General features: G+C 40.6%; 3 protein-coding genes across 3 annotated transcripts in view; 2 read left to right on the top strand and 1 right to left on the bottom strand.

Annotated features, from left to right (window-relative positions):
• Window positions 1-1,032: 1,032 nt before the first annotated feature.
• Window positions 1,033-2,853, top strand: ppp1r3g (protein phosphatase 1 regulatory subunit 3G). Its single transcript, XM_044019732.1, has one exon. It carries the CDS (start codon window positions 1,319-1,321, stop codon window positions 2,138-2,140), a length of 822 nt encoding a protein of 273 aa, XP_043875667.1. The 5' UTR covers window positions 1,033-1,318; the 3' UTR covers window positions 2,141-2,853.
• Window positions 2,854-6,514: 3,661 nt separating this feature from the next.
• On the bottom strand, window positions 6,515-20,465 carry LOC122770767 (LYR motif-containing protein 4B). Its single transcript, XM_044027879.1, has 3 exons — window positions 20,328-20,465; window positions 17,157-17,277; window positions 6,515-6,853 (listed from the first exon to the last, which is right to left on the bottom strand). The coding sequence occupies exons 1-3, from the start codon at window positions 20,411-20,413 to the stop codon at window positions 6,806-6,808; spliced, it is 255 nt and encodes an 84-aa protein (XP_043883814.1). The 5' UTR covers window positions 20,414-20,465; the 3' UTR covers window positions 6,515-6,805.
• A 146-nt stretch (window positions 20,466-20,611) lies between these two features.
• Window positions 20,612-27,892, top strand: part of fars2 (phenylalanyl-tRNA synthetase 2, mitochondrial) — a 53,849-nt gene continuing 46,568 nt past the window's right edge. Inside the window, exon 1 of the mRNA XM_044027846.1 lies at window positions 20,612-20,713. Coding sequence (XP_043883781.1) covers window positions 20,627-20,713 — 87 coding nt within the window. The 5' untranslated portion in view covers window positions 20,612-20,626. The remainder of the gene's footprint in view (window positions 20,714-27,892) is intronic.

The following is a 27,892-nucleotide window of genomic DNA, read 5'->3' as shown; positions in this document are numbered from 1 at the left end:
AAGTACTTATCTGGTATTTAATTGATTTTTGTCATATAAGGTCTTTTTTGTTCATATGTATGTAACTATGTGCTAATTAAGTACTTTTCTCCTTTTAAATACATTTTGTCCTATTTACAGTAAGTAGTTTACATCGCATTTAAGTGCTTTTCTGTCCTATTTAATACATTTTCTCATATTTAAGTACTTTTTGTATTTAAACAAAGTATTTTAGTATTTTTCTTATATTGAAATACTTTTCAAGTACTTTTGTGGACTCTTTGTCCAGTATAAGTACTCTTTGTCCAGTTTATGTTTTTTCCCCCATGGTTAACTTTTTTTTTTGGTTAAGTATTTTTTCCATGGTTAAGTATTTTTTTTTTCATATTTAAATACTTTTCAAGTACTTTTGTGTATTCTTTGTCCAGTTTAAGTACTTTTTGTTCAGTTTAAGTACTCTTTCCAGTTTAAGTACTTTTGTCCAGTTTATGTTTTTTCCCCCATGGTTAAGTATTTTTTCATGGTTAATTATTTTTTCTCATATTTAAGTATTTTTCGCCTCAAGAACTTTTTGTCCCATTTTAGTACTTAAGTATTTATTTTTTCTTGGTTAAGTATTTTTTCCTCCTGGTGAAGTATTTTTTTTTCCTCCTGGTGAAGTATTTTTTTTTCTCCTGGTTAAGTATTTTTCCTGTCTCCATATAAGGAAACGTCATCCTGACGTTGGGAGGCGCCGTCTGTGACGTCACCTGTTTGTTGACATGAGACAATGAGTGACGCATTGTGACCACGTGACTGTTTGTGATTGTTGATCTCAGGACTGGTTCACCTGCGGGCTTTTATTTTGAAAAGTTTAAACTGGTGTTTTTTGTTTAATTTTGCTGTTGAATTATGTTTTAAAACATGAAAGTTTAATTAGGGCACATATTTAAATATTGTATATATATATATATATATATATATATATATATATATATATATATATATATATATGTATATATATGTATTGACCAGCGTAAAAACAGCTGTGTGTGTCACGCGCTAACAGCGGATTTTTTAAATTATTATTATTGTTGTTACATGTAAGACTGCTATTATTGTTGTCGTAACCTCGTGACCTTCGTATCTTTGTTCCATCACGCACACGCACACAGCTGAACGCTGATGTTCCTTACGTGACGCTGCGCGTCCCTGTGTGTTCTAACAGTGCACGCGCCCCGTGCTCAGGGGGCGGGAGTCGGAGGCTCCTCTATAGAAGCGGAGCAGCGGAGCCTCCTGACGGAGCTGCACTGAGCCTCCTGACGGAGCCGCACTGAGCCTCCTGACGGAGCCGCACTGGATGCCGCAGCTGCGGGTACACATGTTCCGCTCAGCCCCGCACAGCCCGGGACACACTGCTGCGTCCTCACCGGGTCAGACCACGGAGAACGGACTGCAGGAGGAGGAGGAGGAGGAGGAGGAAGGAGACCTGGACGATGAGGTCGACGCGTCTCGTCTGGAGAAGTTCATGAGGGACCGGAGGAGAGCGCGCTCGCTGCCCGCGTACCCGGCGGCGCTGCTGGGCTGCGGTCCCGGCAGCGCGGAGAGGAAGCGGGTCAAGTTCGCGGACTCCATGGGTCTGAACCTGGCGAGCGTCAAACACTTCAGCGCGCAGGAGGAGCCGCAGATCCCGAGCAAAGTTCTGTCCCGGTACCGGACCTTCCCGCCGCCGCAGGACCTGCTGTACCAGGACCCGGGTCGCCTGGTCATCTGCTTCCCGGAGCCGCGTGACCCGGAGCGCAGAGTCCAGCAGCTGCGCGTGTGTCTGGAGAAAATCTGGATCAACCGCTTCGATGTTCGGGGGCAGATCCGGGTCCTGAGCCGCGGGTCCCGCACTGAGGTCGGGCTCCGATACACTTTCAACGACTGGCTGTCTCAAGTGGACGCGCAGGCTCTGTGTGCGTCCGCGGAGGATCAGCCGGGTTCGGTGGGAGAGCGGTTCTTCTTCACGGTGTTCACGCCCCCCTTCATGGACTCAGGCTCCGCCCTGACCTTTGCCCTCTACCTGAGGAGCGAGGACGGAGAGTTCTGGGACAACAACGACGGTCACAACTACACGCTCAGGTACCGCTGTCCGCACAGTAGCGCCTCCTTTGGCAGCGCCGGGTTTCACGACATCTGAGCGGCGCAAAAATCTGTTTGTTTTTTTCAGTTAGTGATCAGTGATCGGTTACAGACTTATTTCTAAACCGGAAGTACACGCACGTGCCCTGCAGAGACAGAACTCAGAGTTTGGACAAAAACAACAGAACCTTCCTGAATTATTTTGCTTCTTCTCTGACTTTTATCATCTTTAGCACTTATTTCTGTCTCAGCTGCAAAACTAACTTTTAGAATAATTAAAGTTAATTTACTTAAAGGGACAGTCTCTCTTTTTTGTGTGAAAACTAAAATGGCCGTGAGGAAAGATTAAGTCTGTGATATCTTTAAGAACATGTTCACGTCTTTGTCTCACTGTGAGACAGACTTCTGTAAACCACTCACTCCCCCACACCAAAGCCCAGCGAGAAAAGCCGTGATTTTAACATCACATACACAGGAGTAGTTGATCCACTGCTGAAATTCAAAAGTCTTATTTTGTATTATTATTTGAAATCCCTGACTCAGATTCACTACATTGACACAAAGTGAGCACACGAGGCAGCAGAGGACCGGCCACTCCTGTGTCCCTGCCTGAAATCACTGCTTTTCTCTGAGGTTTGGTGCAGGGAGAGTTTGCCTCTGCATCTCTTTGTGATGAGAAACAGATCAGACAGTAAAACAGTTAATAAACAAAGACACTTTATAAAAGTTTATTATATTGTAAGTCAATAAAGTTTTGATCTGTCACTTTCAGCTGCTGTTTACAGTCATCATCAGTTTGTGATGTTTAAATTTATTTAATTCAAAAGCTGTAATAGAAGAAGAACTCCCATGATCCCTCGCTGCCTCACTGACTTCCCATTTGTTCTGCACATGTGCCAGGTGTAACTTCCTGTCCAAACAATTACAGCAAATTTTTTTTAATTCAAAATCCCTGAATCTGCGTTTTTTCTTTCAAGATAAAATACACGTTTTTATGTTATCTTTCATTTTGATAGTTATTCTTTCAAAATAAAAGAAACATTTTTATGTTATCTTTCATTTTAGTAGTAATTCTTCCAAAATGAAATACATGCTTTTATGTTATCTTTCATTTTAGTAGTTATTCTTTCAAGATAAAATACATGCTTTTATGTTATCTTTCATTTTAGTAGTTATTCCTACAAAATAAAATACATGTTTTTATGTTATCATTCATTTTAGTAGTTACTCTTTCAAAATAAGATGCATGTTTTTATGTTATTGTTCATTTTAGTAGTTATTCCTACAAAATATAATACATGTTTTTATGTTATCGTTCATTTTAGTAGTTATTCCTACAAAATAAAATATAGTTTTTATGTTATGTTTCATTTTAGTAGTTATTCTTTCAAAATAAAATACAGTTTTTATGTTATCTTTCATTTTAGTAGTTATTCTTTCAAAATAAAATACAGTTTTTACGTTATCTTTCATTTTAGTAGTTATTCTTTCAAAATAAAATACAATTTTTATGTTATCTTTCATTTTAGTAGTTATTCCTACAAAATAAAATACATGTGTTTATGTTTGTCGTGGTGACATCAGCATCATGTGTGATTCTGAATCTTTCTTTGATATAAAACTGTTTGTGTGTGTGTGGTTTTTTTTTATATCACTGTGGAGACGACGTGTGTCCCTTCACGTCCATCACGCCGCCTCTGTGTCCAGTCTTTACATTACGGCCAAAGTTCAGGAGTCTGACGCCTTTGAAAACGCTGGTGTTGACAGACGTCTGTTTGATGTGTCAACACTGACAACAGGAATATTTAAACCTCGTCACACTGACCTCGACTGACGGATATATGAAGAAAACACTTTCTTTTTTCATTTACTGTGGTGAAAGAAAGAAACACACACGCAGCAGCAGAACAAACCAAACCTCACTGACAAATCTACAGATTTAAGAGAAAAAGAGGCTCCTGCGGTCACACAACTCTGAAGACAATTACACTTAAAGTTAGATCAGTTTACTTGTTAAATGTAACCAGAACTGTGAATTAATTCACACTTAAGTTTAAGGACAAAGTTCAGGTTTTTTATCTAGTGTGAGAAACAAAATGGCTGGCAGCAGAGAAACAAGGAAAAAAACTGATTTCATCTACTTAAAAGACTCCGTTCATAAAATCTAGGTCAGCTCATGTTTATGATCTCTATGTCACATGATCACGTCTTTATCTCAAACCACAAACCAGAGTTTGTAAACCACTCACTCTCCCACACCAAACCTCACAGAGAAACTCAGTGATGTAAGCTGCGGGGACACAGGAGCTGCTGGTCCTCTGCTGCCTCGTGTGATCACTTTGTGTCACTGACATAAATCTGAACAAAGGATTTTAAATGCTGAATTCACAAAATAAGGCATTTGAACTCCTGCGTGTGTTATGTTAAAATAACTGATTTTCTCTATGAGGTTTGGTGTGGGAGAGTGAGTGGTTTACAAACTTCAGTTTCCTGTTGGAAAAGTCTGTCTCACAGTGAGATAAAGACTTGATCATGCAGTAGATATTGTAGACTTAAACTGACGTAGATGTTATTAAATATGTTTTTTGTTAAGTGGCTAAAATGTTGTTTTTACACACCACACCAAACCTCATAGAGAAAATCAGTGATTTTAACATCACAGCACACAGGAGTTCAAATGTCTTATTTTGTGAATTCAGCATTTAAAATCCTTTATGTCATAACAAAGGATTTTCCATCACTAAATTCAAATGTCTTATTTTGTCACTTCGGCTTTTGTTATCCTTTGTTCAGATTGACCTCAGTTACAAAAAGTGACCACACGAGGCAGCAGAGGACCAGCGGCTCCTGTGTCCCCATAGCTACGTACAGTACTTCACATGCAATCAGACATTGCAACTTGTACATAGACACCACTAGGGGGCAGTACACTGTGCATGACAGCAGTGTCACAGGAAAAAAAAACTTGAGAGTAGATTTTCACAAAGATTTGTGGGAGGGGCCAAAAACGGTTGAAGAAAGATTGTAATAAATGTTGGTGCTGGTACAGGTAAGGGGCGGAGCCAGAGGTGGGGTTAGGTATCTGGGAACTGAGTTCTCACAAAATGACAGTTTTGGAAACAAAATGGCTGCTAAGAGACCAGTGTAAAGCTGTGTGTGTGTGTGTGTAAGGGTATGTGTAATTGGCGTGTTTAAGTGTGTGTGTGTGTGTCACTGAGCTCGCCCTTAAATCAACAGTTGCTTCTATTTATAGCAGCAGGTGAGAGAGTGAGGGTCAGTCACCTCGATCACCCTCAATCCCCACCCGCCCAACACCACCACCACCAAAACCAAACACACCTGTGAGCTCAGCTCGTCTGCTGCGTCCTTGGCAATGCTGTCCACACACATACACACAGTTATTGATCAGCTCCCTCACAAACCACAGACTCTGAGAGTTTGTTTTATTTTGATCATTGATTATCGATCATTGGCTGCTGCAGAATCACCTGATGTTTAAGTCCATGTTCATTCTTCTTCTTGTGTCCAAAACCACTTGATTAGGTACACCTGTTCATCTGTGAGGGGGGAATTCACAACTATAACTAAATACATTATAATATAAATATGAACATTAACATAACCGTCTAAATATAACCACGATAAATCAACAAATGAATGAAGTCACATTTATATCTATTAAAATAAAGGAGACGAAGCAGCCAATCGTCATGTGACACCACATTAGGGTCAGCAGCACAGACACATCAGAGGTCAAAGGTCAGAGGAGCATGAGCTTCAACACTAACTCAATAATCAAAGAAGTTAAAACAGGATCAAAGTGTTCCTAATAAAGTGATCAATACATTTTTACTTTATTTAAAATTTTACAGGCAGAAATAAAACTTAGTCAGGTGTGTCAGTGCAGCAGGCTCCACCCACAAAGCAACAGGCTCCTATTTTTTCTTCTTTTTTTTTAAAATAAATAAACTTTTGAAAATCTATTTTCAGGAATTATTCATTTATAATGGATTTTTTTGAAATTGTACCTTTTGAAAAATATTTCTGGGTAATAATTTTTTGTTAAAGATTTGTGAAATAAATATTTTGGAAATAATATTTGATATTAAATATTTATTTCTTTTTAAAACGGGATTTTTTAAAATTGTATTTTGGAAAAATTTGGGAACAGATTTTTGTAAAAATATTTGTGTTATTAAACAGATTTTCTGTAAATCGTATTTACATCGTAAGTACAAACTTTTTAAAAGTAAAGTTTTTTCCAATTTATTACATCATATTTATTGAAAATAACATTTTAAAAATAGTTGTCACACTTGTCTTTGGAAGTTGGTAAGTTTTTGATGAGAAACAGTTCATCTTTCATCTTTCAGTTTTCATCTTCAAGTAAAAATAAACTGACTTTAAAGTTAAAACACGTGAAAACAGGAAGTGAATTAAACTTGATTTATTGATATTTGTGCGTCGTCCACGGTACAAGATGAAGTCAGGTGATCAGCTGATCAATAAAAGAAAACGCTTTGGTCGTTTTTGAACGTGGCTGTAAATGAGCCCCGCCTCCAACCCCGCCCCTCAAGTGAAATGGAAACAGAGACTTTTGAAAAAAGAAGCCGAGTCTTCACAACTTTACATCTCCCACAATGCATTTCAGCAGTCCACGTGTGTGTGGGGACATCACTGCAGTGTGTGACATCACTTCCTGTTCCGCCTCCTCCTCGTCTTCTCACTCCACCACAATCTTCTGAGTCTCGTACAGTTTCCCCACAGTGACCTGCAGACACACACACACAGTTAGTCCTGAGGGAGGCGCTGTGATACAATGTCACTGTACTGTCACACACGCACACAGTTACTCAACAATAATCAGATAAAGTAAAAGGTCTGTGTGTGTGTGGTAATTTCACTACAGTACCACAAGAGGGCACAGTCTGCTCACTAATGTTATTCTCTCTGCTGTGTGTGTGTGTGTGAGTGAGAGTGAGAGAGAGACATGTGTAGTTTGTGGGAGGCAGGTGTCGCTGGGCCAATCAGCTTTGAAGGGGCGTGGCCCTCATGTAAATCGCTGCGGCTGTGGCTGCTAACAAAGGAAAAGCCTCACACACTTTCTCTCTCACTCACACACACTCTCTCTATCTCTCACACACACACACTCTCTCTCTCTCTCTCACACACACTCTCTCTCTCACACACACACACACACACACTCTCTCTCTCTCTCACACACACACTCTCTCTCTCTCTCACACACACACACACTCTCTCTCACACACACACACACACACTTTCTCTCCCTCACACACACACTCTCTCTCTCTCTCTCTCACCTCTCTCTCTCTCTCACACACTCTCACACACACACACACTCTCACTCTCTCTCTCACATATCGGACCGATATCCCTATAAACACATAGTTTCAGGAGGAACGTCTTCCTCTCTGTGGACGACAGAGAAAACACTGAGGTGTGATGAAGACACGGCAGGAGACAGAAACCAGTGCAGATAAGTGGGAGGAAAGAGATGAAGGAGAGGAAGAAACCCTCGAGGAGGCCCCACCAGAAAATGAGCTTTCTCTCCTGTGAGGATAAAAAAAAAAGTGATGAGGAAAAGACGAGGAGGAGAAGAGGAGCTCAGGTTGATAATAACGTTTCCATTTGTCAGGAGACAGAGAAATCTTTCATTCACTTCCTCTTTTTCAACAATCGTGAAACCACAAGCAATGTCATCACTAAACAGTGGAGACCGAAATAAATCATCGCCCAGACTCCACTGATGAGCTGTGAGCGCCCCCTGCAGCTGAGAACCAGCCCGAGATGCCAGGAAACAGATTTAATCCACTCAACAAAAGTTTAAGTCGATTTAAGTCTCACTCTCCCACACCAAAGCCCAGAGAGAAAATCAGTGATTTTAACATCACAGCACACAGTAGTTGTTGATCCACTGCTGCCTCCATCACTAAGTTCACATGTCTGATTTTGTCAATTCGGCATTAAAAATCCATCATTTGGATTTACTACAGTGACACAAAGTGACCACACAAGGCAGCAGTAGTCCAGCAGCTCCTGTGTCCCCGCAGCTAAAATCACTGATTTTCTCTCTGGGCTTTGGTGTGGGAGAGTGAAAATATTTTTCAGATATTGTAGATTTTGAAAAACGGACTTCAGACGAGCGGCCATTTTCTTGAGTTTTGATTTCTGAAGATGAATAAACAAAGAAAAACAACCTCCTTTCAGGCCACCGTAGTTCTCTGTCCAGAGCATGTGTATTCTCACCACTAGAGGTCACTAACTCGATCTTTAAATGTGCATTTGTTCTGACAGGAAACTGAATATCCTTGCTTTGTTTTTTACAAACCAAACCAACTGATGGATTAATCATGAATATGGTTGTTAATTTACATTAACAACCAGAGGATTAAAAACATGAGATTAAACACAGACAAGTGACCAGCGTGAACTCCACATGTCCACGTCTTCTGCCGCAGTGAACCTGCGTCTTGCTCAAGGACACCTCAGCAGACTGATGAAGGACGACTTCGCTGCGTCACACTGCTTTGTCTCATGCAGCCTATCACAGCGCTCCACTATAACCCCCCGACCACCATCGTCTCTCTTGCACGCACAAACACACACAGGGTTGTGTTTCAGTGACCTTGGAAATGCCCTTGCCATAAGCCCCGCCCCTCCCCCATCTAACATTCAGTTAATGACCTATAAGGAGGGGCTTTTAGCCCCACCCACTTCACACTCCAAGACTATGCGTTTGCCCAATCAAGTTACAGTTTACAAGTACAATTATGGCCACGCCCACAGGGAGAATGACAGGAAACACACTAATGAATTAGTGTGCGAACTGAATGATTTCAGGTGCTGTGTTTTTTAATATGTGTTGTTTGTGTCTCTTCTGCTCATGAGGAAGGTTTTTGTTTTTGTGTGAAAGTGGTTTAGATGATGAGGAACATTTGTGGTGAATGAGACAGAGAGGAGAGACACACAGTGTCTCTCCTCTCTGTCTCGCACGCACGCACACACACCAGTTTCAGACAAACTCGGGGAGAAAGAGGATGAGGAGGATGATGAGGGTGAAGAGGACAGCTGGTAATAAACTGCAGGAGCTGTAACGCTTCCATTGCTCTGTTTCCTGCACTTCTTCATTCATACGTTAATTCCCAATTTTCCTTCCTCTCACGTCTTTGTTTTCAGACTGGAGAGGAAACAAATGACCAGTGACAGAGGCTGAGCAAACACAGGAATCTGGAGTTAAACTTAACGCTTTGTTCTACTTCTGTGTGGACTCACTCAGAGTGAGCGGCCCCTGCTGCAGAGAACCATCCTCATAGAGAAAATCAATGATTTTAGCTGCGGGGACACAGGAGCTGCTGGTCCTGACTGTTATGTCCACAAATTCACCGACACGTGACAACGTACACTCTACATCAAACTCGGGCCACACATGGGACTTCACTATCCTATGGTGTACAGCCGTATGGTATACTGACCAGTGACCATAACTTAGTGATGGAGGCAGCAGTGGATCAACAGAGGACCAGCAGCTAAAAACACTGATTTTCTCTATGGGGTTTGGCGTGGGAGAGGTGGGCCGTCTGTGGGCTGCGGGCCTGGAGTTTGACACGTGACGGACAGAGAAAGAGCAGCTGGTGTTTTGTCACTTCAGTCTACTGGTGCTGTTGTTCAGACATGTTCAATCATTGTTATGATTGTTAGGATTATTGAGTGTTGGAGGAGCAGCTCAGTCTTCCATTTGTCTGAAGTGGACTGTTGTTGTTTCATAACCTCTGACTGAAGGACTCTGTCGTCTCTCACTCACTCATTCTCTCTCCTCACTCTTTTTCAGCAGATTGAAACAGTTGATCAATTCACTTTCCTCAAAATCACTGCTTCTCATTTTCCTCACTCTGTGACTGTGTGTGTCTTTGTGTGTCTGTGTGTCTATGTACACCTACATAAAGATAAAAATGTATTTTAATTTGTAGGAATTCCTACTAAAATGAAAGATGACATAAAACATGTATTTTATTTTGAAAGAATAACTACAAAAAAGGAAAGATAACATAGAAGCATGTGTTTTATTTTGAAAAAATAACTAATAAAATGAAAGATGACAAAAACATGTATTTTATTTTGTAGGAATAGCCACTAAAATTAAAGAAAATATGTGTTTTATTGATAACTTTAATGTATGAAAAATGATAAAATCAGTCGTACCTGTCGACGGCAGCGATGATGTCATCGCGATGACGTTAAGACTGGGATGGATTTCTTGTTTGTGATGCGTCTTAATCTCACAGAGGATAAAAGTGCTGACGGGTTCGACTGAACTTTATCGACTACAGCGTCTGATCTGATACAATCACCTGATCTAAATCCTTTGTTGATCCTCGTGAAGTTTAGAAGTCAAAGACTCGCTCTCTTCACATCTGTGCTCAACAGTGAGTGAGCATTAGCTGAAGCTACAGTCGCTGAGTCACTGTGGCTGAACAGAAACATCATCATGATTCAAACATGGTATACAGTCAGTTCAGGTTTGTTTGTATGAGGTACTGACACTGAATCAAAGCTGACGGAGCTCTGAGTGCCCCCTACTGCTGAAATGCAATAAAAACAAGTATTTTAGCCATTAAACAAAAGACTCGAAATAAAATCTGCGTCAGTTTAAGTCTATGATCTCTACATCACATGATCACGTCTTTATCTCACTGTGAGACAAATGTTTGTAAACCACTCAATCTCCCGCCCCACACCTCATAGAGCGGGGACACAGGAGCTGCTGATAAATCTGAACAAAGGTTTTCAAAAACAGAATTGACATAAGACATTTGAACTTAGTGATGGAGGCAGCAGTGGATCAACAACTCGTGTGTGATGTTAAAATCATAGAGAAAGATCATAGATGACAGATCAGTGATTTTTAACATCACACACACACACACACACACACACACACACACACACACACACACACACACACACACACACACACACACACACACACACACACACACACACACACACACACACACACACACACACACAAACAAGTTGTTGATCCACTGCTGCCTCCATCACTAAGTTCAAATGTCTTATTTTGTCACTTTGGCTTTTATTATGCTTTATTCGGATTGACCTCAGTGACACAAAGTGACCACACGAGGCAGCAGAGGACCAGCAGCTCCTGTGTACCTGCCAGCTAAAATCACTGATTTTCTTTTTGTGTGGGAAAGTGAGTGGTTTATAAATAGGCATGTCCCGATACAACTTTTTCACTTCCGATACGATACTGATGCAGCCTTGAGTATTGGTTGATACCGATATCGATCCGAAACAATATCAGCACGAATCGTGCATACAACAGTGGAGCACTGTGGTCAAGGAAGGATGCCGACTATAGCCGGTGTCCCAAAACACAGCGGTGCGGCCAAAACCGGTGCTGTGCAAGGCCATTTGAAACAAGGGCAGAAGAATATGGGGAAAATTGGTACTGGCACTGAGAGTAACATCCAAGTGATTAATACCAAACTGGTGAGTGTGTTTGCTACTAGATTCCCTCCTAATGTTGATGCTGACACTCTAAGTATTTATTTGACTGAGAAGTTGTGCAATAAGTCAGTGACATGTCGGAAGGTTGATTTGAGCCGGAACAGATTCAGCTTGTTTCATATCACTGCTGAATGTAATGAAGTTGCTGATATGTTCGACCCTCAACTCTGCCCGGCCGGGACCTATGTCCGTCGTCATTATGAGGCTCGTAGACCTAGAGCTAATGGCGGTGAGGACCGCGGACCAGTGGGGGTTAGTAATCTACAGCGCTCTGTGAACACACCTGCAGCTCTGCATGGGAGCCAAAGCCTGGCACTCGGTCTGGTAAATGACAGTAGCCAGTAAAGGCGGCATAGTCAACACGAAATGAAGATACGTGTCATAACGCGCAAGACTTGGACAGACTGAATTCTGTACACAAAGACTTTTATGGGGCTGGTGAATCCACCACTGACCTTAGTGTAACACCTGAATAGCTATATTTATTTTACAGATTCTGTTACAGAGAGTGTTGTTTAAGTATGTTTTCATTACGCTGCCAGCAGGGGGCAGAGTCGGTAAAAATGACTGTCAGCCAAGTAGTGGAGGAGAGTTGTTTGTTGTTTTCTTGAGTTGTTGGACGAAGCGTGCGCTCGGAAGGAGGTGTGTTGTGCTGACTGGGTGACCGGTGCTACTTGGGTGTCTCAGTCTTTTGCTGAATGTTAATCCTGCTTGTGAGTAATAAAAGGTGAACTCATTCCTGCACCATATCGTTGTCTTGTGAGTGGTGTAACATTAGGAGCTAAGGTGGAGCTCTCAAAGTAAACTTACTGGTGGGGCGGTAACATTCGCGGTTGAAATGCGCATGCTGCCGTCATAAGCGCAGAGAATTCAACATCGCATGTTTTATCGCCTATACTTACACTAAGGGGGACCACGAAAACATGACTGAGTATTCTTTACCACACTTTGGCGACTGGTAGGGTGTTATGTCTTTTATTCAGGACAATGCTTCTACCGGCATCTATGTTGTTGGAGATATGAATGCTGATGTTAACTCCTTATTTGCCAATCAGAAAATGCAGTTCTGCTCTGATGGTGGCTTGATCCTTTCTTGCAAGGTGCTTATGCCAGAAAACAGCTATACTTATATCAGTGATGCTTGGCACACTACCTCATGGCTTGATCACTGTGTATGCACAGCTGATGCACATGACTCATTAGAGGAGATGAAGATTATTTATGATCTGGCCACTACTGATCATATTCTCTTCTCTATATTGTTAAATGTGTGCAATGTACCTATGCTACCGCCTGTGGATAGCAACATAAGTGCAAGAAAACTAGACTGCTCGAACCTAACTGAGGAGGATCTTAAAGAATACACCGATGCCTTCTTGGGAAGTATTAAACTACCAAAAGATGCTACTGTGTATATATGAATTGTGAGAACCTGCAACATAGTAATGACCTGTGCTCTACGTTTAATTCCATTGTGGAGTCCCTCCTTATATCTAGTAAGCCTTTCCACAAACCTCAGATTAATGTGTGAATGCTAAGCCAGGCTGGAAGGAATATGTAGAAGAGCTTCATGTTGAGGCTAGAAGGGCTTTTAAAGCATGGGTTGAGGCAGATAGAAATAAATATGGTCTTGGAAATAAGAAATGTGCAAATGTGAATTTTAAATATGCCCTTCGATTTATCAGAAGCAATGAGAATACAATGAGGGCTGACTCACTTGCACGTAAGTTACAAAACAACAGCCACAATGACTTCTTCGGGAAAGAAGTCAGAGCGATAAACAGCTGCAATACATTGCTAGCGTCAAATATTGATGGAGTAAGTGGCGCAGACGAAATTTCTCAGTTGTGGTAGAAACATTACCATGATCTGTTCAACTGTGTTCAAAGCAACTCATTTATAGGAGGCAACATAGATAATGAGAACGTAATTGTTACTTCACAGGAAGTCTAAGATGCAGTCATGAAGCTGGGAGATAATAAGGCATGTGGTATGGACAATGTAACGGCTGAACATCTAAAACTTGTTGTTTTACCGGGCTATTAGTCTATGGTATTCTACCTGACTCCAATTTATCGGTTATATTAGTGCCTGTTATTAAAGATAAAGCTGGTAAATTAAACAGTTCTGAGAATTACAGACCTATAGCCTTAGCTAGCCTTTTATCTAAAGTGCTGGAGAGAATTTTACTAAATTTTGCTGGAACAATACATCCTGACAACTGATAACCAGTTTGGTTTTCAATGTCAACATGGTACAGATATGTGTATTTTTGCCCTTAAGGAGATTTTAGATAAATATAATAGGCAAAACTCCACAATTTGATGTACTTTATTGATGCCTCTAGAATATTTGATCGTATAAATCATGATAAATTATTTAACTAATTAAATCTATAATATATAGTGAGAATTCCGGTCTTCTGGTACGCTCATAAGATGATGCGCGCTAAATGGGGGAACTCTGTATCTGCTTCATACCATGTGAACAATGGAGTTCAACAGGGCGGAATTTTGTCTCCATTTCTCTTTAACATTTATATGGATGATCTCTCACTGCATGTTTATCCTCTGAAATAGCAGTAGCACACACGGCTGTTGTTGTGATCATGTGGGCTCTACATGCATCCAACATGCAGAGCCCACGTGATCACAACGGGCGCTGCTGGATAGAAGTGCTGGAGCGGAATGGACTGTCGTATCGGGAGATTTTAGAGGCAGTCCAATATAATCTGATACTTTTTTTTTGGCTGACATCACACCGATATCCGATATCAATATCGGATCGGGACATCCCTATTTATAGTCTAACAGTGAGATAAAGACGTGAACATGTTGGTGGAAATAGCTCACACGTCACGCTTTAAAAAATAACTTTTTACAACATTTCAAACTTTGTGTTGTGAGTCAGTCTGGACCATATTTCCCAGAAATAGACTTCACTATTACAAGTTAATGTCTGAACCGTGGAGAAGTGTGCCCACATTACATCAAATCCACTGTAGCTTTTCATTATCAACATCAAAGCAACAACAGTGTTATTTTCAGTTTGATGTAATTCCGGTAAAAGCGTGAATCATTTACGGATTTGGAAACAAAGGCTGTTCTCCGCTGCCTCCACTGTGTTTCTAAAAAGGCTCAACAGTGTTAACTGCTTTTATTATCATTATTATTATTATTATCATCATCATCATCATCATTATTACACTGAAAGGAGCTGAAGGTTCCCGTCTCCAGAGTGAGTATGAGGCCAAAGTAAATTTAAATTAATTCTAATTCCCAGTGTCACAGTGGAGATGTGGGCTGTGAAGCTTCCACGTTAGTATCCTGTCCAGCAGCGTTTGGTTTTGGTGAAACTGTCCAAGTTTTGTTGATATGACTCATCAATGTGGAGTTTTACCTTTTATACTGAAGACGATTACACAAAACTCACACTTTTACAAGTGTTATTTGTAATAAAAACGTGTATAAGTTTTATTTCATGCCTATTGTTCTGCTCCTATTCTTAGAAATCAGGTTCTGATGCAACAGTGACTCACACACATGCGCACACACACATGATGAAATTCATTGACTGAGGAAGGCAATGTGATGTAAGAACAGAAGTTAGAAAGAGGAAGGAAGAGTTTTCCCTGAATCCCTGAGGATATTTTGAAAAGTGGTTGTACTCAGTGCTGACTGTGCTGTGAGCGCCCCCTGCTGCTGAGAACCAAGATGTCATTGACATAATGTTTGTCTTTCTTAGGCAAGTTTTTCCACTTTAAAAAATGAAGTTTGTAAACCACTCACTCTCCCACACCAAAGCCCATAGAGAAAATCAGTGATGGTCCTCTGCTGCCTCATGTGGTCACTTTGTGTCACTGAGGTACACTTGTACGCAGGACTTTTAATGCCGAATTAACAAAATAAGACATGTGAACTTAGTGACGGAGGCAGCAGTGGATCAACGCCTCCTGTGTGTGTGATGTTAAAATCACTGAAATCAATTTTCTCCGTGGGCTTTGGTGTGGGAGAGTTCATGAGAATTCAAACATGCTCTGGTTCTCTGCTCACACTTGTACCTGTGCTGCATCAGAAACATGTTTTTTGACCCGAAGGAGGAGAGAAAGCACCAACCTGTCCTGCTTTTATCCACCTCAACAGCTGTGTCCTCCCTTTTATCATCTCTATCTGCAGCACACAGTCAAATATGACCTGTCCTCTGTGTGTGTGTGTGTGTGTAGCTGGGTAAAGCTACTATCACCTGTGATGCATTTAGATGTAAAATCAGTCATAAAAGTCTGGGATTTCAGAGGAATGGAGCGAGGAAGGCTGGGGGATTTTCCACAAAGCAAGAGAGAGAAAGGTGAAGAAGGAAAGAGGAGGGGTGAGGATGGGTGAGAGGGAGGTGAAGAGGAGTAGAAAAGGAGGGAGGCTTTCACACACGGCGTGGCCCTGATCTTCTAAGAAGAAAATGCAGAGTCAGTGAACGCAGCGTCGCTGCTTTGTCCGCAGTCATTTCACCATCTTCATTTATGGGCGCGTGCACACACACACACACACACACACACACACACACACACACACACACACACACAGTCTCACTCACACACACACTCACTCACACAGTGTGCAGAAAGCAGAATGTTGCTTATCCTAGAACCTGCTGTGTTTTTCACTTCCTGCTCTGACGAGCTTCAGCTGAGCTGATACTAACATGTGACATCATCAGACTGAAGGTCACTGATGGACAGAGAGTGTCATCACTGAAGAGTCACGAGTGCGATGTCAAAGACAACAATGTCCAACTGTAGCTCAAAGTTAAAAAGAGTTCCAAAATCTAGTTCTAGTCCCAAGGAAACTGGGACTACTTTCCGGACCCGTGCGTTGCACCAGAGCTCTGTAGTGCCCCCGAAGGTAAAATGTGGATGAAGCTTGGTGGAAACACGTCACAGCCTGAGATGAACAAAGAAGTCCATCGGGACCATGACAGGAAGTCAGCCATTTTGTTACAACCACACAATGATAAGATGAAGTGGCAACACTCATAAAGAGCAGTTTTCTGTTTATTTTAATGTGTCTGGTTTTTTCTCTCTCACACTCTCACTCACACTCTCACACACACACACACACACACACACTGTGTTCTCCTCCAAACAAAAGATTAGGGGCAGGCGGATCAATCCAAATATCGATAGTATTGGTATCGATACTAGCGTGATGAGACCGATATTTTTGTTGTACTTTCTCTTCTATAGGTTCAGCAAATCTGTGTTCTGTGTTTAATTTCTTTACTTTAAAATAGGGATATTCTGATCCGAAAAAACGCAAATCGGATTATAGTGAGTGCCTCTAAAATATCCGATACAACAGTTCTGCTCCAGCACTTCTGACTCATGACTCATGATTGAATACACACACACACACACAGACACACACAAAAGGCTCAGAGATACAAACGTCCGCTGATGCATTCTGGGAAAGTGACCAATAGTGAGGTGATCAGAGCAGAGCTGTCACAGTAGTGTGTGTATGTGTTACCTGTCTCTGTATCAGTGCCAGTGTCCTCTGTCCCTCGTCCATCAGTCTCTCCACAGTTTTGGGATCCTCTACATTCCTGTTGGACCTGAAGGCATCACGCACACGCCGCAGAGCATAGTTCCTGTAACACACACACACACACACACACACACACAGAGTTTACTGATGTATTCAATGTAATGGAACATTTTAAAAATGGCCGAGCAGTAAGGAGAAGATGAAGGACAAGTAAATTTGTTCAGTGGAAACAGTGAAGCCTCTGAGGGTTTATGAACACACACACACACACACACTTTACACTATCACTGTGTGATGGAGGATGAAGACGAGGAGGAGCTTCAGAACAGAAGTAGGTAATTTCTCTTCATGGGAAAACAAACAAACAAACAAAACGACAGATTCAGAGTACGGTTTTCTCTTCATGCGAGTCTAATTCTGTCTCATCGTCACGTCGTTGTCTAAAAATAACTTGTGTGTGTGTGTGTGTGCGTGTGTGTGTGAGAGAGAGACAGTGTGTGTGAGATAAAGCTGACAACTCATCAGGACACGACAGAAGCTTCTGATTCATTAGTAAATATGAAAAGCTCACACTGTTCCTGTTCCGTCTCCTCATCTCCTACTTCTGTCTCATCCAGTCCAGACCACATTCCTCTCTGTTAAACCAGTCCAGAAAACATTACTCTGTTAACCCAGTCCAGAAAACATTACTCTCTGTTAAACCAGTCCAGAAAACATTACTCTCTGTTAAACCAGTCCAGACCAGTTTCCTCTCTGTTAAACCAGTCCAGACCAGTTTCTTCTCTGTTAAACCAGTCCATACCACATTCCTCTCTATTAAACCAGTCCAGACCACATTCCTCTATCAAACCAGTCCCACCAGTCCAGACCAGTTTCCTCTATGTTAAACCAGTCCAGACCACATTCCTCTCTGTTAACCCAGTCCAGACCACATTAATCTCTGTTAAATCAGTCCAGACCTGTTAAACCAGTCCAGACCAGTTACCTTTCTATTAAACCAGTCCAGACCAGTTTCTATTAAACCAGTCCAGACCAGTTTCTTTATTAAACCAGTCCAGACCAGTTTCCTCTCTGTTAAACCAGTCCAGACCACATTCTCTGTTAACCCAGTCCAGACCACATTACTCTCTGTTAAACCAGTCCAGAAAACATTACTCTCTGTTAAACCAGTCCAGACCAGTTTCCTCTCTTTTACACCAGTCCAGACCAGTTTCCTCTGTTAAACCAGTCCACACCTCTCTATTAAACCAGTCCAGACCACATTCCTCTCTATTAAACCAGTCCAGACCACATTCCATTAAACCAGTATCAAACCAGTCCAGACCACATTAATCTCTGTTAAACCAGTCCAGACCAGTTTCTATTAAACCAGTCCAGACCAGTTTCCTTTCTATTAAACCAGTCCAGACCAGTTCTCTGTTAAACCAGTCCAGACCAGTTTCCTCTCTGTTAAACCAGTCCAGACCACATTCATCTCTGTTAACCCAGTCCAGACCACATTAATCTCTGTTAAATCAGTCCAGACCACATTAATCTCTGTTAAACCAGTCCAGACCAGTTTCCTTTCAATTAAACCAGTCCAGAGTTTCCTTTCTATTAAACCAGTCCAGACCAGTTTCCTCTCTGTTAAACCAGTCCAGGCCACATTCCTTTCTGTTAAACCAGTCCAGACCACATTCCTCTCTGTTAAACAAGTAGACCAGTTTCCTCTCTGTTTAACAAATCCAGACTAGTTTCCTCTCTGTTAACCCAGTCCAGGCCACATTACTCTCTGTTAAACCAGTCCAGACAAGTTTCTTCTCTGTTAAACCTTCCATTTTTCCTCATTTATTTTCCCCAAATGTTTCCGCTCACTTTTTTCCCCCTCCACAAATACAAATTCAGGCAAACTCTGGCATCTTTTTCTCTGACAGGAAGTGCAGCGAGCGCCTGCACCATCAGCTGTTACTGCCGTCAGGGAGGGAGAGAATAACAGCCTGCAGTGGCGTCTGGCAGATTCAGGTCATCTCACACACACACACACACACACACACAATTACTGACGATGATGATGACAGAGGAAGAACACACTCACTGAAATCACTCAGCACTGGTGTTTTTGAAGCTTCAAAATGACTAACTGACAAATTTCTTGATTAACCAATGAGTCGTTTGGTTCATAAAATGTCAGAAAATGTTGGAAAATGTTATCAGTGTTTGTAAAGTTCTTACTTTATTTCCGTAACAAGTGACAGCACTGCTCACAGTATCAGTGCTGATCCTAATCCTAACGAGAACATTCATCTTTTCTTTTTGCAATAAGAGTGAGAAACTCTTTCACTGATAGCAATATAAAGTGCCACATCATCACAACAACAGGACAGAATATTCATCTCCACCTGAACACAAACACTATTGATCTGAGAGAGAACAAAGGCGGGAGCAGCAGTGAACGCTCGCTCCTCTGCTGGTGGATAATTGAAGCTGCAGCTCGATAGAAAATAACTTAGAGACGTGATATAAAAAAACAAACAGCAGATTGAATTCAATGTTAATCCAATACCACCCTGAGGCTGTTCAAACTGTGTCAGGGCCCAGTATTGATTAGCAGAACAGAGTGTGTGGCAGTGGTGATGACACACACGCAAGGTCAGTGGTTGAGGACTAATGAGGTCACAGAATTTCCTCCACCCACTTCACTACATGATAAACCAGAACAGGTTAAAATGTCTTATTTTGTTAATTCGGCATTTAAAATAATACATTCAGGTTTAAATCAGTGACCGAAAGTGACCACACAAGGCAGTAGTAGACCGGCAGTTTATTTGACACTGCGAGTTAATATCACTGATTTTCTCTATGAACTTTGGTGTGGGAGAGTGAGTGCTTTACAAACTTTAGTCATGAGACGTTGTTATGTCTCCTCTCTGTATAAAATGTATACAGGTGAAAACAGCGGACTGGTCCTTTAAACACAGCAGATTAGAATGAGATAAACACAAGCGAACATGACGGTGTTTTCACTTCTCACGGTAAAATGATTCTGGACCAGACCCGAGGATCACGTAAACACAGCGGTTAGCTATCACGTTAGCTGCTACATTAGCCTCTGTCGCCATTAAAGCTCCACGGCAGCACCAGGATCAGGGGCGGCAAGGAGAATGAGTCGCTCACCTGTAGTTGTACGAAGAAAACTTGCTACTTTCTCTCATCATCGTCCTGTATAGAGAAATCACCTGCGCTCTCGAGGACGCCGACATGTTGTTGTTACTGCTCCGCCGCGGCTGTTTCAACTTCAGGACCCCTGAGTTACGAATGTTCAAGGAGCGCCTGGTTTATTTTATTTTTTATCCCTCATATCTGCTTCGTTTCTTTTCGAATTTGGGCAAAATAATGCCATTATGAACAAATTAATGCAGTTTAGTTTCAATAGAAAGCTAAAACAAGACGTTCAGGTAGTTTTTTGTTGTGGCATGTATTTTTGTATAGACAGGAAGTTACACGGGCTGCCCCGCAGTCGACGTCACACACCAACACAGCGCTGGCGTGTGTCACACAAGGTGAGTTAGCTTTCCTCACTCCATTCCCCTTTGAAACAAGGATATTACGTGTTCTCGATTAAAAAAAACATCGGCTGGTCTCATGTCCGACGTGGGGACAAAAATCGGCAGCAGTGCCGGCTCACACGGCGCTGTATTTCCCTCTAAAACTGGGGCGCGCAGTGTTAGCTTCCACTCAACACACACCTGACAGGACGGAAGTTAGCTTGTGTTTCACATAAAAACTAACGTACGTCCAGTGTGTGTGGAATTATGTGTACTTTAACCGTTATTGTGCATTTGATTGATACAGGGGAAAGAAATATTGACGTTATAATCAATAAAAACTCTCTTTTGTGTTGTTTTGTGGAGCAAAGACACAGAAATATTAACAAGATTAAGAGGATTTTTAAATTTAGCCTGGGCTGATCGCAAAGTGTGTCAGCCGCTCACCTGACCTTTCGGTGTCAATTAACTGCATTCAAAACATACACTCAGGACAAGGTATTTGTTTGTTTAGGTGTGTGTGTTGAGTTTCATTATCTGTTATTTTAGCAACCATTTGTTGTCGTGCTCAGACCTGATGAACTGATAATTATTCAATTAGTGTCTGTGACGACTTACTGCAGAATTATTTGGGCGATAAATGTTAATTGAGTGGACACAGTGAGATAGTGTGGACACAGTGAGACAGTCTGAACTCAGTGAGACACATGTGGATGCAGACATGTCTCACACTGTATCTTTCTGCCTGGTGGATCAATGATCCTGACGTTCTGTCCTCCCGCGAACCTGATCACCTCAAATCCACTCGTCCGTTCATCCGTTCATCCATCTGTCCATGTGTTTGATTTTCCACTGTGCTGAACATCGTATCGATGCCTTTGCTGCCTGCACTCATTACTTAAGGACTCCATGTGGAGCCGAACATGTGACCTCTGAAGTCTCGTTATGCAACAAGATTTAAACGCTTGCTAAAAAGTCTTATGAGCAAAGGTAGTTATATTCAGTAGTGATGGTGAGATGAAGGCATTGAACTAGAGATGTTCTGATACCATTTTTTCCCTCCCGATACCGATTCCGATACTCATGCTGTTGATATCGGCCGATACCGAATACAAATACCGATACCAGTGTGTTAAAAAAAAAATCATACTATGCCTGCGTGTGATACTGTGATGTGATTATCATTGTGGTAAGGCCTTGCTCAGGTTAAACCCTTTGTAAAACATGAATGAATACAGCAAATGGAAGCCATTTATTTTTGTATTTATTTTTAAATAGAACAGTATAAAAAACAGTAGTGCAACAGCAACTTAAATACATATAGGAATAATTATAAAAAAACAAATTAAAGTGCAGCCATTATGTACTAAAATAAAAAGGCATTTAAATCTTTAAATAGTGTAGTATTGTGGTATAGGATTGGTGCCTGGACTCCAGTACTTGCCGATACCGATACCAGCATTTTCGGCAGTATCGGAGGCTTTTCCGATACTGGTATCGGAATCGGAACAACTCTACATTGAACCATTTGAGCCAATTGGTTCGAGAAAGGGTTAATTTCTCGAAGCTTCATGTGCACACGAAACCACCTACTGGCCAAGTGTATAATCACAGGCAGCTGTATCTGAACCACATAATGTGTGATGCATAGAATTTTTGTGTCTGTTATGTCTGTTAGAAATGTACGAAGCCCCTATAGGGACATCGAGAAAAAAAAACAAAAAACTAAACGTTTCTGGTGCGCACAAGATACTTTCTCGTGCTCACGAGAAAGTTTCTTGTGCTCACGAGAAAGTTTCTTGTGCTCACGAGATAGTTTCTCGTGTGCACGAGAAAGTATTGTATGCACGCGTGATGTCCGCGAACGCAGTTTTAAGATCATTTGAGGCGTGAAATTAGTCATTTAGAATTCAAAAATGTGGTTTGTGTATTAAGATATGACGTATTTATAGTTTGGGAGCGACGGCATCGGAGGTGATCAGCTCCGCCACAGTGGACACTCGCTGCGTACCGTGTGTGGGGCAGATCAGCATTACCTCGGCCTGTCCTGATGAAATGATCCGCTGGCTCAGACATCGCTGTCATTAGATTAAGCCTCATCACAGAGTGTTGATAAATGAACAATAAATAAATAATAACAAATACTCTTAATAAATGCATATATATTATTTTCTCATTTTAAATATTTAACTTAATTTATTAATATATTTTTATAGAAATATGTGTTCTCATGTATTATTATTCTGTGCTTTTATTTTGAAGTTGTATGTTCAGTGAAGGTCACCTGAGCCTCTTGGGCCAATGAGGTGTTGTGATTTTTTTTTTCCAGCCATGTGAGTTACGGACATGGATGTATTGTTACGGACTGTGGCTAAGACATGGTGTTGACTTTTCCCTTTTAAAATGGCAGAAGAGATAGAAAACGTAACAAGTACCATGTGGAAAATAGATATATTACAGCAGTGCATGTGTATGTATATGTATGTCCACAGGAGGATTGTGTGTGTGTGTGTGGGGGTTGCTGTGCCAATCTAAGCTGACATTCAAAGTCAAAATAAATAAAACATTAACTGTCAGGTCGAAACGTTTACATTAAAAACAAAATAACGGGTCAACAACAAATCTATCGATCACCATCTAATGACAGTGATGTCAGCGGATCATTTCATCAGTACAGGCCGAAGTAACGCTGCTCTGCCCCACGCACTGTACGCAGCGAGTGTCCGCTGAAGTGCGCACGAGAAAGTATCTCGTGCGAAACGTTTAGTTTTTTTTTCGATGTCCCTTTAGGGGCTCTGTAGACTATGACTATGAATTACAAAAAATGTATGACCAAATAATTTCTGTAAATTATTTTTTTTTATGTATTCTGTGTGTGTAAATATTCCGAAAATGGTAATATCATAATATGGCAGGTTGTGCAATGTTTTTCTGAAAATGGCATGGGCGTAATCAGGCAGAGGACAGTGAAAGTGCTTGTGGAACTAGGAAAAGGGCACAGATTATGCTTGTGTAACTTGGACAATGATGAGCCTCGCTGGCTCCATCCTATATCACCTATCCTACTCTCCTCACTCTCCTAAATCTCTCTCTCTCCCTAAACTCTCCAAACTATATAAACGCTATTCAAACTCTAGTATCCAAACTCTCAACTGACCGCAACTCTCCTTCAAAAACCCACATTTTGAATGGAGCCTGAGGGGTCTATATAGCTGTAAAACCTCGCAAAATCTGAACCACTTCAGCAATCAAGTGGTACAGCCGGGCAGCGAGGCTTCGGACGTCATCATTTTTGGCTCCTCCCCTAAATGAAGCAAGCCTCGATACGCGCATCGTGGAAACGCCCCCTCCCCTACTCGGCACACGCTTCGAAGCCTCGGTACGGAACGTCACATCACTAATATTCAGGTAATGCTTCAAAGACACGATCACGGTTTTTACGAGGAGTCGGACAAGATTCTGAGCCTGGAGTAAATCGTTGTACAGGAGTTTGAATTCTTAAAGGATGTTTAAATCTTAATGTTTTGATTTAAGGGTTTGAATTTTGGATTAAGTAGATTAACTAAATAATTGACTGCCAAACAAATACACGATTAATGAAGGAAAGAGTCGACCGAAACTTCCAAAGTCAAAATGTCAGATGATGAAACTATAAAGGAAAGATTTTAGGCGGAAAATAACATTTTCAATAAATTTAAAACATTTTGAAGATTATTTCCTTCATTTGTGACGAGAACTGCAACAACTCATTGATTATTTATGAATTAATATATTTTTTAATCTTTAAAACAAAGTTTCTGTGATTTTTCAGCTTCTTAAATGTGAATATTTTCTGCTTTCTTTGCTCCATAAAACAAAGAAATAATTGTATGAACCGAACAACTCATGGATTAATGTAGAAAATAGTGGACAGAAACTTCCAAAGACAAATGTCTGTTCATGAAACGAAGAGGAAAGTCTCTAGGTGGAAAGTCAACGTACATATTACATATTAGAGAATTTAAGAAAAGTGTTTTTATCAAAGAAAATCAACATTTTATTGATTATGATATAATAAACAATTAAAACATAGTTTCTCTGATAATCAGCTTCTTAAATGTGAATATTTTCTGGTTTGCTCCATAAAACAAATAATTTTGTGTTTGTGGACAAAAACAAAGACGTTTGAGAACATCATTATTTCTAGGTTTGATTAATATTTCCTGACATGTTCTGGATCAAACAACCACATGGGAACAACCCTCGACAGATGAGTCAATGATGAAAATAATAATTGGTTACAGCCCCAAAGAAATCAACTAACTCTTTTTGACAGTTTGTTAAATAAATATAATTGAATTCTTTGAATAAATACAAATAAAAAACAGGAAACAGACAAGTCTTTTTAACTGATGGAAAAGTTCTTCATGACAAACATCAACAGCTGCATCTTCATTTCTGTTTTAATGAATCTCACACACACACCTGTGGGACTGTGTGTATTGACATCATTGACTGTGTCTAAAGTCTCGTCTGACGATGTAAACAGACCTGCTTTAATTGGCAGAAAAATGTAAATATGGAGAGAACGAGGCGACGCTTTGATGTGATGTGCAGGTTGCGACAGCTGCTCCCTCGGGGGAGGGGGGATTCATGTGTTCGTCATGTGCTCATCATGTAGATCTCCTTAGATCGCGTTACATCTCTTTATATCACGTTATAGATCACATTAGATCATGTTATAGATAACTTTAGATCACGTTACATCTCGTTAGATCTCATTAGATCGAGTAAGATCACGTTAGATCATGTTATAGATCACTTTAGATCTTGTTGGATCATGTTAGATTACGTTAGATCACCTTAAATCTCGTTAGATCACGTCAGCTTACCTTAGATCACGTTATAGATCATGTTAGCTCACTTTAGGTCACCTTAGATCACGTTAGATCATGTTAGCTCACTTTAGATCACATTAGTTCACTGCAGATCTTGTTAGATCAAGGTGTTTTCCATGACTGTAGCTCTTCCACAATGTGGGTGTGGAAGAGCATGGCGCTGTGAAACTGCCGTGATGTGGTTTTATAGACTACTCAAAGATTACAGTCGTGTCAGATTACAGTTTACAGTTGTGTCAGATTGCAGTCCTGTGAGAATGCAGTCGTGTCAGATTACAGTTTACAGTTACTTTGTTCATCTCTTGTTTCAGTAATGACATCACACTTCCTTTCCGGCTCCACAGTAATGACCCAGGAGGACATGCTAACTGAGTTAGCAGCGGGGGTGCACTAGCATTTGTTTCTCTGTCACCTAAGACAAAGTAGCTGCGGCGGTAATTGTTGCAGGAAGATGCAGCTATTTACAGGCACTCAGTGTGTGTGTGTGTGTGTGTATGTGTGTGTGTGTATGCGCTTGTCCTCCGTCTGTTCTAGAAAGCCCTTCCTGAACCTGCTGAGGCCACCAGACCTCTCTCTCTCACACACACACACACACACTAAGATGAACTTATTCACTCCTTTGTTTCAGATTCAAACATTTGTTACATGTTCATTTCCTCTGATTAAACACTGAACTCATGACGTTTGCTACAAAGTTTGTCTAAATCTACCTTCCATGTCAGGCGTCCATCAAGTGTTAGACTGACATGTTGTGACATCTTTGGAGCTCAATATTTATATTTTCGTACCTCTATATCTGTTTACCTCTATATTAGAGCTGAAACAATTACTCTATTACTAAATGAATCGACAACTATTTTTATTATCGATTAATAGGTTTGAAGCTTTTTTTCATGATTAAAAGAAGATTTCCGATTGTTTAAGCTTCTTAAATGTCAATATTTTTTTCATTTCTTTGCCTTGGATAACTAAGAAATCATTAAAATTAATAATTTTGGTTTGTGGACAAAACAAGACATTTGAGAACGTCATCATTTCCAGGTTTGACGAACACAGATCAACATTTTTTTAGGTTTTCTAATATTTTATGGACCAAACGATCAATCGATTAATCGAGAGAAAAAAAAGTTAGTTGCAGCTCTACTCTATATCTTCGTAGCTCTTAGGCTCTTCTCAGAAGGTCAGCTCCTCTGCTCCAGCTCTGCTCTCAATGTGACATGAGGAACCATCACTAACATCAGTGAGAGGATGAAATATTCTGCTGCTATCTGTCTTATATACATCTGTATCTGTCTTATCTACATCTATTTGTGTGCAAGTATCTCTGAATCTGCTTTTATATCTCCATATATTTCCATCCATATAGCTCTATATCTATATCCTTGTAGCTCTATATCTACATCCTTGTAGCTCTTATATCTATATCCTTGAAGCTCTATATCTACATCCTTGTAGCTCTTATATCTATATCCTTGTAGCTCTTATATCTGTTCTTGTAGCTCTTATGTAGATCTATATCCTTGTAGCTCTTATATCTATGTTCTTGTAGCTCTTATGTATATTTATATCCTCGTAGCTCTTATGTCTATATTCTTGTAGCTTGTATATCTATATCCTTGTAGCTCTACATCCTCGTAGCTCTATATCTATATCCTTGTAGCTCCTATATCTGTGTCCTTGTATAGCTCTATATCTATATCCTTGTAGCTCTATATCTATATCCTTGTAGCTCTATATCTACATCCTTGTATCTCATATCTATATTCTTGTAGCTCTCTCTATATATATATCATTGTAGCTCTTATATCTATATCCTTGTAGCTGTATATATATATCCTTGTAGCTCTTATATCTATATCCTTGTAGCTCTATATCTACATCCTTGCTTTTATATCTATATCCTTGTAGCTCTTTTATCTATATTCTTGTAGCCCGTATATCTATATCCTTGTAACTCTATATCTATATCCTAGCCTTGTCATATCTATGTCCTTGTATGTTCTTGTAGTCTATTATATCTAGCTCTATATCTATATCCTTGTAGCTCTATATCTACATCCTTGTAGCTCTTATGTCTATATCCTTGTAGCTCTTATATCTATATTCTTGTAGCTCGTATATCTACATCCTTGTAGCTCTTATAGCTATATCCTTGTAGCTCTTATATCTATATCCTTGTAGCTCTATATTGATATCCTTGTAGCTTTATATCTATATCCTTGTAGCTCTATATCTACATCCTTGTAGCTCTATATCTACATCCTTGTAGCTCTATATCCTTGTAGCACTATATCTATATCCTTGTAGCTCTATCTAC

Source organism: Solea senegalensis, linkage group LG1 (genome assembly GCF_019176455.1).
Source record: "Solea senegalensis isolate Sse05_10M linkage group LG1, IFAPA_SoseM_1, whole genome shotgun sequence".
Taxonomy (NCBI): Eukaryota; Metazoa; Chordata; class Actinopteri; order Pleuronectiformes; family Soleidae; genus Solea; species Solea senegalensis.
The sequence above is the reverse complement of the archived record's forward strand: the minus strand, read 5'-3'. Positions and strand labels throughout refer to the sequence as shown.